Raw genomic sequence first — 14,952 nt, forward strand, 5'->3', positions numbered from 1 at the left:
ATTTCTGTACATATTTCCCAAAGCTAATCTATTTAGCTTTAACATGTCTAATTAATATAAGTTACACGAAGCTCTTAGCTCTAAAGGATCATGGTAAGAAAAATGTCCTTCCACGTTGTTTGACAAGAAGCATTTGGGGCTGAAAAACTGAGCCAGGCTTTGAGCTCAATCTTTGGTTTTTGTTTTGTATCTTGCTTTCAGAAACCTAAGTGACATGCCTGCCCTTATGGTATCATAGCAATGAAATGTTGAAAACATCTCTTTTACAAAATATTCAGAGACAAGGAAATTCTCTCAAATTACCATACAGATAAGTAGAGAGATAGCTAAAGAGAGAGAAGCATTCACAACAGCAAGCTGGAAAATATTATTACATATATTTACTAATAATACCGCAACCAGCATGTTTCAAATCTCAACAAATCTGGCAGATACATTTAAATCAGCATGCTCTCTTTTCCTTTTCAATATATTTTTATGAAGATCTTCAGGCTTATTTAAAATAACATCCAAAGATTACACTGAGGTTGGCTTGATTCCATGGGGGCTACACTTTTGAAAAGACAAGATACAAATCAAAGTTCTATTTCATCCTTGATGCTGAGTAACTTGGTTCCTTTTAAGATCTATACAGAAAGTCGGGAGGAAAGGCTGCTGTTTATTGAGAGCTATGACTATCCGGCATCAGCTTTCACATTTAACTTCATCAGTCACCCAAGTCAAGCAAAATTAAAAACAACCAACTAACCAACCAACCCCAGAACGACTCCAAGCTAATCAATTATACCCTAAACAATATTGTTCAGACCTTTCAAGGTACCCACACTTTTTATTACTTAAGGAGTGATTATGACAATGTCACATCTAAACAACATGAACCTTCTTAACTGTTGTTAATCTTACTTAGGCAGTTAACCAGTGGTTTTAGGACATTTTTACATTGTACTCATTTTACAAACACAGTTAATCCTACTAATTTGTTTTTCTCCTCCGGATAACAGTTTTACTGTTGGTAAAAGCTCAGTAAAGCAGAGCTGCCTTTAGAATCTGAGAGGCAAAAGTTTAAAAAGAGGCTTTAGGGCTTAGGATCCCCTTCCCACACCCGCTCTCTCCTCTCATTCCCCTAAACGCTGGTCTGAAAGTCCATCCCAGAAAGCCAGGCTGGAATTACCAAAGGTAAACAAGCTCATAAACAAAAATCAAGCAAAGAGAAAGTAGCGATTACCCATTCCAGTCGACAAACATCTGCCTGACTGATGTCTGTGCTCATGAAAGCTACAGCATGTGACTGCTCCCCGGCCACATCCCTGGAAGTCTCGACTCGGTGTGGATGTCAGCTTCCCTCCGAATGCGAGCTGCGAGGCTCAGCGCTCTGCTTACAACTCCCCTCCCCCGGCAGCTCCATTACTCATGTAAACACACAGCAGTGACTAGCACCGAGTGTGTGGGATGAGCCTGAGGACTTTGCTGGAGTTGCCAGACTGGCAGGGAGGGCTCTGCTCTCTCCACCTCCCCGCACGGGGTTGGTGATTTCATCCGGCCTGTTTTGTGGATCCTGACCTCTTGCTCCCCTTGTCAGAGCACGATGCCACGTTCCATGAATTTGACACGGTCCGCAGCCTGGAGCCAGGGCATGGACTGTTTGTTTTGTTTAGAAGACTTTGTGTAGCACAGAAGTGTTTCCACAACTGACCCAAGTGTTAAGACTTTAATGACCACGAGGGAAGGATGTACTTTCAAGTCCCTTATCAAAATAATAGCTGAGCAGAAAGCTGACAAACAGAACTTGGGGTAGCAGGTCTGAGGCATTTCATTAAAACAAACAAAACAGTATCCCCTCTGTTCTAAGACTTGTTACTATGATCTTCCTTTCCTAACATTTTGGCGAAAAGCACTTAAACCTAAAAGGCATTTATTTCTAGAAAAGCTTTCAAATCCCAAAGGTCTTTTCGATAGAACTTGCATCAAACATGCTGTTTTTTAAAAAAAAGGCAAAGGTTCCGGGAACTGACAAGAAGTCATCCCCAAACTGGGTTTATTTTCTCCATTCTTTGAGCTGTTTTCAGAATCCAGAGAAGCACATGTACTCCCCCAGCAGATTCTGAGAATTACAAATTTAGAACAGACTAGCACCTAATATTCTGGTCACACAAACGTAAACTCTAAATGGGATTTGATCAAGAGAAAAAGCCCTTTGTTCTTACTAAGGCAAGTACTTCAGTATTTCAGGTATGGTTGGGCAAATCTTACCAGTCACTCAGGGCTCAAAATCAAATTCCTCTCCTACTCTCCCCTCTGAACTTTTTTTCTCTCCTTCTCTTACGGAACATATCACTGTACTCCTTGTACTTTAGCTGTGGTTTCTGGCCTATTATTATACTAGACTGGAGAATCCTTAAGGGCAAGACCCTGTGGGATGTGTCTTTTATCTGCCCAGCACAATACCCAAAAGGCAGCATTGCATAACATGCATTTGTTGAATGAAAAAGTGACTAATGGAAATAAATATGTCCACATAGTGTTCTTTCCTGTCCTCATAGACTGATCTCGCCAACCTCACACGTGGTATACTTGTCACACTGGGCACTTGTAAAACTGCATTCACCTTTACTACTTATGCTTATGCTCTGGAAACATAAACCGGTGACTTGAGGTTGCACTGGGAATGGAGACAGGAAACGTAAGGCCTTTGGTATCTCAGTAAGGCTATAATCTAGTCCCCACATGCAATGCACAAACACCCTGACGAGCACAAATATTCAAAGTACAGGGAGGAATGGAGCACAAAGGACTGGATAGGTGCCCCTGCAATCCAATCAGAGACCTTTTGGATTCAGAAGACTCCAGGTAAAGTTTTGGTATTGAAGGGCTGGCTTTGAGGACAGCAAAAACTCTGGTCCCCAGGCCACATCTTTTTCCCTCTAGAGTCATAATCTGTCATTTGCTAGGTCAGTGAGTGAAAACAGGTGCATTATGGTGTGCTGGTGGGTAGGAGTGGGGTGGGTCTGTGGACTTTAATTCACTTATGGAAGAGACAACCCCACCTCCTTCCAGCCACTCTGCAAGGACCTATACCTGCCCTCTCCTTGAAAGCTCAGTGCTATGTACTAAGTACTTACTGACAGAACCTAAATCCTAAGACTCCAGAATTAGACCAGCTCTTGTTCTTTAGGTGAGACAGATCTCTACCAAGAAAAAGCTCTGCTAGGGAGAGAGCAGTACCCTTACTGATGGCATATCTGGCTCCAGTCAGTTTTATTAGAAAAAAAAATAAGTGCAAAGCAACAGACGTACTGTTACTTTTACATGTGTATATAATTCACTGGCCTGGCTTATCACAGAGTTCAGTAAATGCTCTTTGCATGAATGTTTTCAGTATTATACATGAATAATAAGAGTAGCTAAGTGAATAATAATAGTAGCAAACCATTTCTGAGCACTTTCTCTGTACAAGTCACTCTTCTGAGTGCTTTGCATACAATAACTGCACTAAAACTCACAGCAAGCCAAAGAGGAAGGCATGATCCTTATCCCCATCTTACAGACCAGGAAACTGAGACAGAGATGAAATTACTTGTCTCCGACCATACAAATGGTTACTGGTAGCAGAAGGATTTCAACACAGGCAACTGGACTTCATCCAGAGCCCCTGCTTTAAGCAACTTATCTCTAATAGACACACACACAGACACACACACACTGCCTCATAATGAAGTATTCATACTAACTTGGGCTGGCAGTCACCAGGAAGCTCTCCCCAAATGAAAACACTCAAGTACTACATAGCGTGAGGGTGCTGCAGCCCACCCCAGACAGGAAACACTGTCCCACAGATAGAATTGATAGCAAGTGGGGTCCCCATTAGTCTTGACCCAGCAGTAGGTGGCAAGACTTCCACTAAGGCCAATAAAACTTAGTCAGAGAGCCCTACATATTACCCCCTTAACCAGTGGGCCACTGACTCTTCTGCCTAATCAGTGAAAGATCTCTGTGGTTTAAAAAAAAAATCTTTCCCCTCTGACTGCCCATCTGTTCCTCTTACTCAGTGCCAAGAAATTAACAACTATTCACCTTTGTGAAGTCACTGCTATTTCTATACGTGTTAATCCTCAGAGAATCAAGCTACCTCCAGAGCTCCAGGCTACTCTGACAGCTAACCCGTGTTTTTTTTTTTTTTCTTTTTAAACGCCTTCCAATATTAATGAATTATAGTCTATTTTCTCAACAATATAGCAAAACAAGTTTGTTTTCCTTAAAGGGTCTAGAAGCTCAGAGTTGCAGACAATTTGTTTATATATTTATTTCACTATGGGTTCACACAAGTTACATGGCAGGGCAGTGCAGGTGTGGGAAACTTTTATGTCAACCCCAACTCTTACAATAATAATAATAAAACAAAGGGAAATGTAACCAGTTACTGGCAAAGTAAATTGCTTTTGGCTTAAATGTTCCTGTTTTTTTCTACTGTGTTCTTCCTGTCATGACCATCTCTTTTTTTTAATAGCATTTATGCTCTTGGAAATACCACGAAGATAGATAAACTGCTATAAAAGCTGGATTGACTCATCAGTTAACAACTCTTCCTTCCCATTTTGCAGAGAGAATTTTGTTGCCAACACAGCTACATATTCTCTCGAGAAATTCTTTGTGAGCTTCCACTGAAGAGATAGGACTTGCTTGTTGGTAGGGACTGGAATCAGGGGAATGGAAAACCAGCACAATTTTCCTAAGACTTTGAACCCCGAGGTCAATGTCTAGAGAAGTCGGCAGAGCGTTAACTCATTTGATTTGCAAGTTGTGTGTGTCTTTTAAACACGAGCCAGAAAACAAAACTCCACTGATCACAGTATTAGGGTAGACAAACATTGTTCTATGTATAGTATGCGTTACTGATAATACCCTGCATTTCTGTAATGCTTTTCCTATGAGGATATCAATTCTCTGGTACATTTTCTTTACAGACAATAATCTTAAAATACCGGCTGGGCACGGTGGCTCATGCCTGTAATCCCAGCACTTTGGGAGGCTGAGGCGGGTGGATCACGAGGTCAGGAGTTCGAGACCAGCCTGGTTAACACAGTGAAACACTGTCTCTACTAAAAATACAAAAATTAGCCAGGTATGGTGGCATGCACCTGTAGTCCCAGCTACTCGGGAGGCTGAGGCAGGAGAATCTCTTGAACTTGGGAGGCGGAGGTTGTGGTGAGTGGAGATGGCACCACTGCACTCCAGCCTGGGCAGGCAACAGAGCAAGACTTCGTCTCAAAAAAAAAAAAAAAAAAAAAAAAAAAATACCCTGGTAAGTTTCAGCATGGAGCATTGCTCTTTCAGGGGGGAGGAGGAGTAACCTACCCTAATTTAGTTATTATCATTTACTGTGTTCTATTTTCAATGTTTCCCCTTTAACTATTTAGAAACTTCCTCTTTCATTACAACAAAAATAGAAAGAATGTTTTTAAAGTTATTAACGTATGAGTAAAAGACTTAGAAACCAAGAATGGCAGAAGGCTTGATCAAAGCCATTCCTAAAATTTATGGGTGTAATAAAAGAAAGGCATTTCACAGATAATCTCTTACAGAATTTCAGTTTTCAAATATGTGGGGGGACAAAAGAAAACTAGAAGCTCTCAGACCTCATTTTGGCTTTAACTTAAAGCCAATATTTAAAAATTCATAAATAAGTCCCCGAAATTTTTATTTCAAATCCACAGTTATATTTCATATAGTGACCATTGGTATTAAACTTCTATTCAATTGTTTGAACCTTTCTACAAATTCACAAAACACTGATCACATACAAATTTAGGAAATATTCAAGTTTATTTTTATTCTGGTTTCCCAAAATCAGTCTTCCACACCCAACAGAAATGCTTGAGAAGCAATTGTATTGTCTGAGATATAAACACACTGGGCCATTGACAAGCACAACTTGATCCTGCAGGACATTCTAACTCTGATGATGAATTTTAAACAATAGACATAGAAACATAATACTGCAAAAGTTTTATTATTTGGTAATTGTTCTGACAGTTTCCTCTGAAGAGTAATTAATTTTTTCTCAAATAAAGGCATTAAAAACATGAAGCCCTGGTGGTGGCTCATGACTATAATCCCAGCACTTTGGGAGGTAGGAATATTGCTTTAGGCCAGGAATTTGAGACCAGCTTGGGCAATGTAATGAGACCCCTGTTGTGATGAAAATTAGCTGGGTGTGGTGGCATGTGCCTGTAGTCCTAGCTACGGCCGAAGGCTGAGGTGAGATGATCATTTGAGTTCAGGAGTTTGAGGCTGCAGTGAGTCTAGACTATGCCACTGCTCTCCAGCCTGGGTGACAGAGTGAGACCCTGTCTCTTAAAAACAAACAAACAAACAAAAAACGCAACTGAGCCCAGAACCCAGCCAGATTTAAACACTTTCCACATTCAAATGTCATCAAGACCAGAAAACCCCAAACTCTAATGGATGGATGCACCCTAGAGAAATTTACACTCATCACACTGGATATCACGCGATATGAAGACCTGGACTTTGAGTTTCGAAGTGTGCTTTTTGCCCAAGTCATACCCCTACACTGCTTGAACCACAAACTACAATTTAACATTTCCAATGAACTCTGCACAGAATCCGTCCTTGTTCTTCCTGCCGGAAGAGTGAGCAGTTGTAGTGTTAGAAAGACCATTAAAAAAAGAAGAAGAAGCTGGCTTTATATGAGGTCGTCACTTTGCCTCTTTGTCAAAATCATTGAGAGCCCCAATAGTCACTAATGAGAGTAACGTATTACTGCCTTTGTTATACCTGGATTGCTTGGGTAGTTTAAGTCCTAAACAGCCATGGACTTCATTGACTGCTCAACAAACCATGTAAGTAAACCCTTTTGTAATCCATTCCAAAACATGCCCAGTCTTACTCACTCTGTTTCATACTTGTGAATGCTGGAGTAATTATTAATGCTCCTGACCAAGGTTTTAGTAATTTCTTAGGCATGTGATTTGCATAGCTATTTCCTGATCTGCCTTCTCTCTCTGCCCTGGAGGTCTTCATTTCTCAGAAACACTTAAAAACACAGATTATTTTACTTCTACCCTTCCCCCAACCCGTAAATGGAACAGGACTTCCTAGCTCATCTGTATTGCTAATTGGTTTGAAAGCATGTGACTCCGTGCATTCTTGCCATTAAAACACAAGCAAGCCTTTTTTGAAGTCAGCTTTACCAGCAGTGATAGGCAGATTTCTATCTTTGTTCCCCCACTGTGTCTTGAGGCAGGGGAGAAATGTAAATGATCACATGTTATTTAAATATTGTTCTGAAATCATGTAGTGAATTCCAAGGTAATATAAAAATGTTCTAGAAGTCTGTATAATAGGGTTGTCCACAAACACGCTGGCAAAGAAGGGGATTATAGATGCTTTTCACTACTGTTTGAGAAACAAGGGGAAAATCTGGGAGCTGAATCTAGGAGTGAGGAGAGAGTCTGGTTTTTCAGAGGATTGATTCTCTAGGGGAAAATTCTGAAACTAGGAAAAGAGATGGAAATCTATGCCAGACCTTTCCAACTCTCACCTTCTCTCTGGTCTATTTGGCTATCTATTCTCGGTGGAGGGTCCCCTTGTAAGAGGTGCAAGTGGTAGCTCACACCTGCTGTGCAAGAGCCTACGCATCTTTGGGATAATGGGGTCTGTATACCACAGCATGGATAAGACCACAGCCTAGGTTTTCCTGAGGATCAGGAGCCTATGGAAAGACTCCTTTGTCTTGGAATTCCACATATTCTTTTCTTTTTTTTTTTGAAAGAGTCTCGCTCTGTTGCTCAGGTTGGAGTGCAGTGGCACGATCTCGGCTCACTGCAAGCTCTGCCTCCTGGGTTCACGCCATTCTCCTGCCTCAGCCTCTGGAGTAGCTGGGACTACAGGCGCCCGCCACCAAGCCCGGCTAATTTTTTTTTGTATTTTTAGTAGAGACGGGGTTTCACCATGTTAGCCAGGATGGTTTCGATCTCCTGACCTCGTGATCCACCCGCCTTGGCCTCCCAAAGTGCTGGGACCACTGGCGTGAGCCACCACACCCGGCCAGAATTCCACATATTCTATAAAGAGACAGCAGGGCAGAGTGGACATCTTAGGACTTAGCTCGGTCCCTAAGGGTGTGCGGCAGTGCTATCTAGGAGCTGATACTGTACGCAAATGGTCTGATTTCTCTGCCCATGCCACCCACCAGCTAGCTGCAAGGTCCTGTCAAGTCACAAATTCAGCAAAACCAAAAGTGGACTCTCAAAATGCCATCAAGGCTCAGACTCCCACTTTCACATTTACCTGGCAACTTCTTTCTCCTATTCATCTCTCCAGATGCCAGGTGTCCATGAGCCATTTCCAGGCCCCAGGTTCCTCTCTCAATGGAGATCATGCACAGAAACTATTACAGAATAAGCATGTTGTTTCAATGCTATACTATGTATTTTTTTCTTATGATTTTGAAATAGCTCCTGTTTTCATTTTTTGAAAACTCTGCTATAAATACAGATTTAGTCTTTCTTGGTATGGTTCTATATAGTAAAAATACAGTATTAACAAGATAATTGTCTTTTTCTCTTAAGGCTGTTTAAGGATGCGCTCTGGAAATGTGTTTTAAGGCATTTTGATTTCCACAATTTCTGAAGGTTATACAGATAGAACCTCTTAAACAAAGAGAGTTAATTTTTTGTCTCTCTCTTTTTTCTGTTTGTTAAAATCAATAAAGCTGCTCATTCCAGTCTATGATTGATATGTTCTGTGGTGTTACTATTGGACATGACAGCACAGAAGTGAAAGCAACATTTTTGTGTCGAATAGCCTTGTGAGAGCAGTAAATATCAGAACACTTTTTAAACTCATTTATAAACAGGACATTCTTGTTCAGCCATTTCTCCAGGTTTGGAAATGAGATATTCCATTTCATCATTGAGGATAATTGATTTGCTACCCTCTCTACAGAAAACATTCCCCACTTGGAAATAAGTAAAAGAGATGGGTTGTTTTTGTTTTTGCTTTGGTGTATATGTGGATTAACATGGAGATATTTAACTTATTACATACTTGGATGAGAATGTCATGGGATACATTTTAGTATTTAAAAGACATACACTTTAGAAACAGTCATCAAGTGATAGGCTCCCAATTTATTTTAAAAAGATCCAAAACGGAATTTGTACAGAAAGGGGGCTTTTCACTCGCTTTGTGCTTTTATACCTTTCAGAAAGAATAATGTGAATAGTAGGATAGTCTTTTACTTAAAAGTAAAAAGATGACTATTTTTGGTTGTCTGAGATTTGGAGACATTTTTCTTTGTTCAGGCAAATCCCTCTCACCCTTCTTTCCTATGAGGGCATCAGTACCGTCCCCAGCTAAGTACCTCAGTGGTCTCTGAGCTTCATTTGTTTGTGCAGGTACAGGAGCCAAGATACTGGAAAATGACTAAAAACTCTTCTGTGGTACCAATAAACTCATGCAAACTCACAGATTGTATAGAGGAGTGTGTGTCTTGGAGCAGGGTGGGGTGAGGCTACAGAATGAGAAGAGAAAGGGGCCTGGGGTGGGCATGGAGAGGCAGCAACAAGGTTCATAATACCTGGTGACATGTTAACTAAGTGCAGATTATAAGCCATGGGGCAAGCTAGAGTTATCAGTCAATTGGAGGGAGAGTTTGTCACACTATAGAGAAAGAGCACACAGATACCATCAGAAACCCTAACGTAAAGCTAACAATGAACCCAGAAGAGGTTACAGCTTTTTCACATTTTTTCGGTGTAAGATAAAACATTTCTATGACTATTTAGAATTGCTGTGTCTGATACAGTCACCACTAGCCACATGTGTCCCTTGAGTATCTGAAATACTATATGTCAAGTCCAAATTGAGAAGTGCCAGTGCAAAATACACACTGGATTTCCAAGACTTAATACAACATAAAAGTAAAATATCTCATTAATAACATTTTATATTGATTGCATATTGAAATGATAATATTTTGAATACACTGGGTTAAATAAAATGTATTATTAAAATTAACTCCACATGTTCCTTTTTACCTTTTAAAAGGTGGTTACTGGAATTTTAAATTACATGTGGCTCACATTATCTTTCTCTTGGGCGATGCTGGTTTAGTCAATAATTCAATGTTATGATTATAGATATGTTCTTGGAAATACGTGTTAAGGAGCAGACAGAACAAGATTAACATCTGAAACTAGAATAATCAGCAAAAGTCACGATTCAATGTTTCAATACATTTAAGATTTTATTCACTGTTATGGAGGGTAGTCATGTAAAAATGTTATATATAGTTTTATATATATATTACACACATATATATATATACTGTTATAATGGTATCTAAAAATTTTGCTGAAGCTGAGGGCTCTCCTCTGTAAAATTTAAACCTGGTAATCATTGACTCAAGGCTACTAAATGGCCCTGCTGAAGATGTTATTTCATTAACTTCCTTAACTAAGATGTCAAAGTAAATGTTAAGCTTTGACAACAGACTGGAGAAGAGAGAGAAGGGAGAGAGAAAGAGGGGAAGGAACTAGCGAATGATTTATTTCATGACTTGTTCTCTCCTGCTGTCAATATGGGTCTGGTATAATGTAAGCCATTTTCATCATGCAGTACAAACTGAATAGGAGAAAATGGAGCTGGAGTGATTTTAGTTGCTTGAAAGTAGACACTTCTTAATCTCCAACTATTGAGTAAGTTAATGGTCTGACTTTTTGGACATTTCATCTGAGAATAAATAGAGAGGTCAGTTATAGTCAGGCCTAAATACAGGAGCATAGCCTCATTGGCTTTGCCAACCTGCCTTAAGTGCCATTTATGACAAAATATGAGATTATTCATTGGAGACTGGCATTCCAATAAGCCCAGAAAAGTTGAACAGAACAAAAAGGTTTGAACTCTGGGGGCAGGGAGGAGATACATTTTTTCCACAATCATTCTTAGCACTAAAAAACCGTCAGGCATCACTGAGAAGGCGGCTGCCCAGTGCTCAGCTGGCCCTATGTCCCATCCTCCCAAACAACTTGTTACAGTAGCCAAAATCAAAGCGGATTCCCTCCACCTCCTCACTCTTTGATTCCTGTGGCAGCAGCAACACAGAAACCTGACTAGACATTAACAGCCCTCCAAACACTACATGCCAATCAAAAGGCTGGTAAAATGGGTTCCTACTGTAAAAATAAAAGAGCAACAATGGTGGAAACAGAAATAAGCTTAGGAAATATTTTCTTTTCTTAGAAGGTGGGAGTTGCTATAGCATTTAAGGCAGTAGCATGCAGAAAGGCTTAGACCAAAATCTCTGCAACATCGACAAAATGTGCAATAAATATCATACATTCTACTGTATTATACTTATAATGTAGTAATTTTGATGAAATGATTTGGCAGGTTCAACCTATGTCCTGTGAAGCAATCCGCACACCTCTGGTATGTTTCTGATGTCTAACTATCGAAGTATTTGTCTTTCTCCTCCAAACTCTTTTATAGCACATGGTATGCGTATTTCAGCATCCAACATTATTAACTCATGAGCAACTGTCAGTTGATGGTTATCTAACACATGGGGTCTGCACAAAAGGGATCCTTATTTGGGCAAAAGCTCTTGTCTGCACCAGTCTGTCTATATTTTCCCTCAGAATAACTTTATTTGGATTATTATTCGCTGTTAGTGGAAACTCGGAGGTTGCATGTGCGGCAATTGGAAGGCGGAGAAATAAATCCTTAACAAGTTCAAACACTTAGCTGATATTAAAACCATTTCTAGCTTTGTTAGCTGAAAGCAAACGCTCCATTGCCCTCTCGTGGTGAGTCGATGGGATGCGGTGGGAACATCAAAAAAACCCGCAGAAACTAACAAGAGAGTTGACTCCAATACAGGTGACAACATTCATCTTGGATAGAAACAGCCACAAATGACAACCTTATATTGTTTTATATGTTTTAGAATTTACATTTTTCAGCCCTCTTACATGGAGACTGGACAAGGTGGGGTGGGTGGGGCCTGTAATATGGAAATTAGAACTTTGTCTTTCTACAATACAATGACTGCACTATATTTACAACCATAGCTGCTATATATGTGGCAAATTGATTTTTATGAGATTTAGAAACTTAAAAAAAATCATGTTCACATCTTAAAAGCTCCTTTAAACCAAAAATAGACTGATGTTCCAACTGGTTTGGAATTATAGGAACCAAGGAAAGAAGTCTGAATAATTCCCTAATATGGAAGAAAAACTGTTTTTTTTTTTTTTAATAAGGAACAGTTTGTTTCTGACAATAGGCAACATATGGAAACATGGAATTTATAGAGCCAAGTATAGGTACAGAATTTATCTTTCTATATTCTCTAAAAATAAAATTTTATAAAATTCTGAACTCCAAATTTAATAGTCAGTTACCCAACTGGGTATTTATCTTTTAAAAACACCATTTAAAATTTCTGCTGTATGCCTTTCAACAATTTCCTGCCTAACAGGCCCATCCCCAGAAAGCAAACAAACCTGGTATTAAAACGGACTGAAGAGCTTAAGAGAAAGCTGGGGGAGAAGTCGGGGCAAAGTACATGAGAACATAAACTACTTTTTTAATCTTATTACCAGTAAATGTACCATTTTTCTCTTTTATGTGTCTTCTCTTCAGATAAAAACCACTCCTCCAACCAGCATTACAAAAATGCTCTGTATTTTTATAATATGATTTTAGGGGCAGATTCATCTCAAATTGGCTTTTCCACTCACACGTGGAAGTTCAGTTTTGCAACAACAGTTGTTTGATTTTGTCTTTGAATTAGCAAAGTTCGTAATTTTACTGTAAAATTAAACAGCTGGGAGTTCTTTAGCAAAACATGACAATTCTTGTTCTTCTTTGTACTATTGTGCAAGCTGAAATACCCTTTCTTTCATGTCTTTTTATTCCAAAATGAATTCCCTAGTTAGCCTTGTTTAGCTTTAAGAAAAATAATAAAGAAGGGGGGCGGTTTTTGCTGACCTCTGAAATTCACAGGCTTTTAAGCACAGGGCGTTTACACAAGGTGCGTTCTCAAAAGGCTTTTGTTTAATTCCTATTATGGAATGAAAAATGATATTCTACCCCCATATAATGCTGATCCTTGTGTACAGCAAAGCTGTTGACAAGTGTTACTGTGGAGCGAGACGTCTTATGCCGATTTTGCAGATGGGAAAACTGAAACATCTCTAAATGCTGAGGAAATATGGAACTAAGATGTTCGTAGAGGCTGGAATTAAATTTAGAATTTGACTCTTAGCCCAGGACTCTAACCATGTGAGGGCCCTAACTCTCTGGAATCAACAGAAGGGCAATTTTAAAACATTCTTTTGACATTATTAACCACAGCCTGGGGGCTCAGGGAAGTGAGTGGGGGAGGGCCTGGAAACATAATACAGAGCTGCTAGGTGACAGCCTCGTGCAACACTGCTAATGCTTTGGATTACTTGATCCATATTGCCATATACTCTAGGAATATTCCGAGGCTTAGTGATTTCCCTTGTATCTTAAAAAATTAGAGTCTAGATCCAAGGGCTAGTGTAGACTGCTTCTTAAAATATGGAGCCAGAGTCATGACAAGAAAAACTGCAGAAAGTGGTTCTTGGCTTTTCACATGAATCTGGAACCAAAGATCACTGCTAAGAGTTGGTGAAACCATAGATGTTATGCCAGTAGGATTCATCATTGTAGTCATTTATAAAATGATGGAATTCCATAGCTTTAGGAAAACCTCGAGCACCAGCTTGTCAGTCTCCACATCAGAAAAGGCAGGACCGGAGAGCCCGACACTCGCCCAGAGTCACCCGGTGAGTAGCAGAGCTGTGACAGACCCTGGGTTCTGTTGCACGAGATCAGCAGCAGAGCCTTGGCAGCAGATGGCTTTTCAATGGCCCTGAATACCTCCACTTGGGTCTCTGCAGGGCGAGCTCTGCCATCCCAAGACCACGTTACTGAAACGCACTTTCCAAGGAACTGCAACTAATAAAGTCAAATGGGAGCTGACAAGGCCATTCCCACTGTGTTCAAAGGCCAAAACATACAACCGACGAAGCTCACTTGGAGCGCATGAAGTGGGGGTCCTTCTGGCAAGACTTCTGTGCACCATACTCCCAGCTGTTTGCTCAGACCCAAATGTGAGGGACTAGCAGCAAAACACTTGCAAAGCCATCAGGAAAGTGCTCTGGCATTGGGCGTCAACAACTGCCACCTGCTTTTTTTTGTTGTTAGGCTGGGCTGAAAAACCAAAGGAGCCCTCCTCAGGGTGAGGAAGGGCTTTGGGAACTCAGGACCTCTGGGATCAAGAAGAAATGGACCACAGGCCACCTTGCTAGGGAGCATTGTCCTCACCTTCTAGTAGTAACACGTGCCTCAGAGGTCCCAAGCACATTAAGAAGCTTAATATCTGTGTGCCTTTGTTCCTGGGCTTCCTCTGACAACAGCATCTTTCCTTTTTTAGCTTTTCTCCCTCCTGCCCCAACTCCCCACTATAAAGCTGCCTTGGCCAGGTGCAGTGGCCCATGCCCGTAATCCCAACACCTTGGGAGGCTGAGGTGGGTGGATCACCTCAGGTCAGGAGTTCAAGACCAGCCTGGCCAACAGGGTGAAACCCCATCTCTACTAAAAACACAAAAATTACATGAACGTGTTGGTGGGCGCCTGTAATCCCAGCTACTTGGGAGGCTGAAGCAGGAGAATCGCTTGACCCTGGGAGGCGGAGCATGAAGTGAGCCGAGATTGCGCCACTGCACTCCAGCCTGGGTGACAAGATCGAGACTCTGTCTCCCCCTGCACAGCCAAAAAAACAAAGCTTCCCTACTCTCCTTCATCTCCTGCTGGGTGAGAAAACCCTTGTCAGTACCTGTACAAAGTATGCTTTGGGTCGGCTGCGATGGCTCATACTGAGACCAGCCTGGCCAA

The 14,952-nt window shown here is 40.8% G+C and overlaps 1 protein-coding gene across 6 annotated transcripts in view; it reads right to left on the reverse strand.

Moving 5' to 3' along the window:
- The window catches only part of ARID5B (AT-rich interaction domain 5B), a 195,813-nt gene that overhangs the window by 47,023 nt on the left and 133,838 nt on the right, over positions 1 to 14,952 (reverse strand). The window contains exon 1 of one of the 6 annotated variants that reach the window (XM_033209162.1): positions 1,226 to 1,610. The exons of the other annotated variants lie outside the window; for them this stretch is intronic. Within the exon in view, the coding sequence (XP_033065053.1) occupies positions 1,226 to 1,229 (4 nt within the window). The 5' untranslated portion in view covers positions 1,230 to 1,610. Of the gene's footprint in view, positions 1 to 1,225; positions 1,611 to 14,952 lie in introns of those variants that run through there. 6 annotated transcript variants of the gene reach the window in all.

Source organism: Trachypithecus francoisi, unplaced genomic scaffold (genome assembly GCF_009764315.1).
Source record: "Trachypithecus francoisi isolate TF-2019V2 unplaced genomic scaffold, Tfra_2.0 Lachesis_group9, whole genome shotgun sequence".
In the NCBI taxonomy this organism is placed as follows: domain Eukaryota; kingdom Metazoa; phylum Chordata; class Mammalia; order Primates; family Cercopithecidae; genus Trachypithecus; species Trachypithecus francoisi.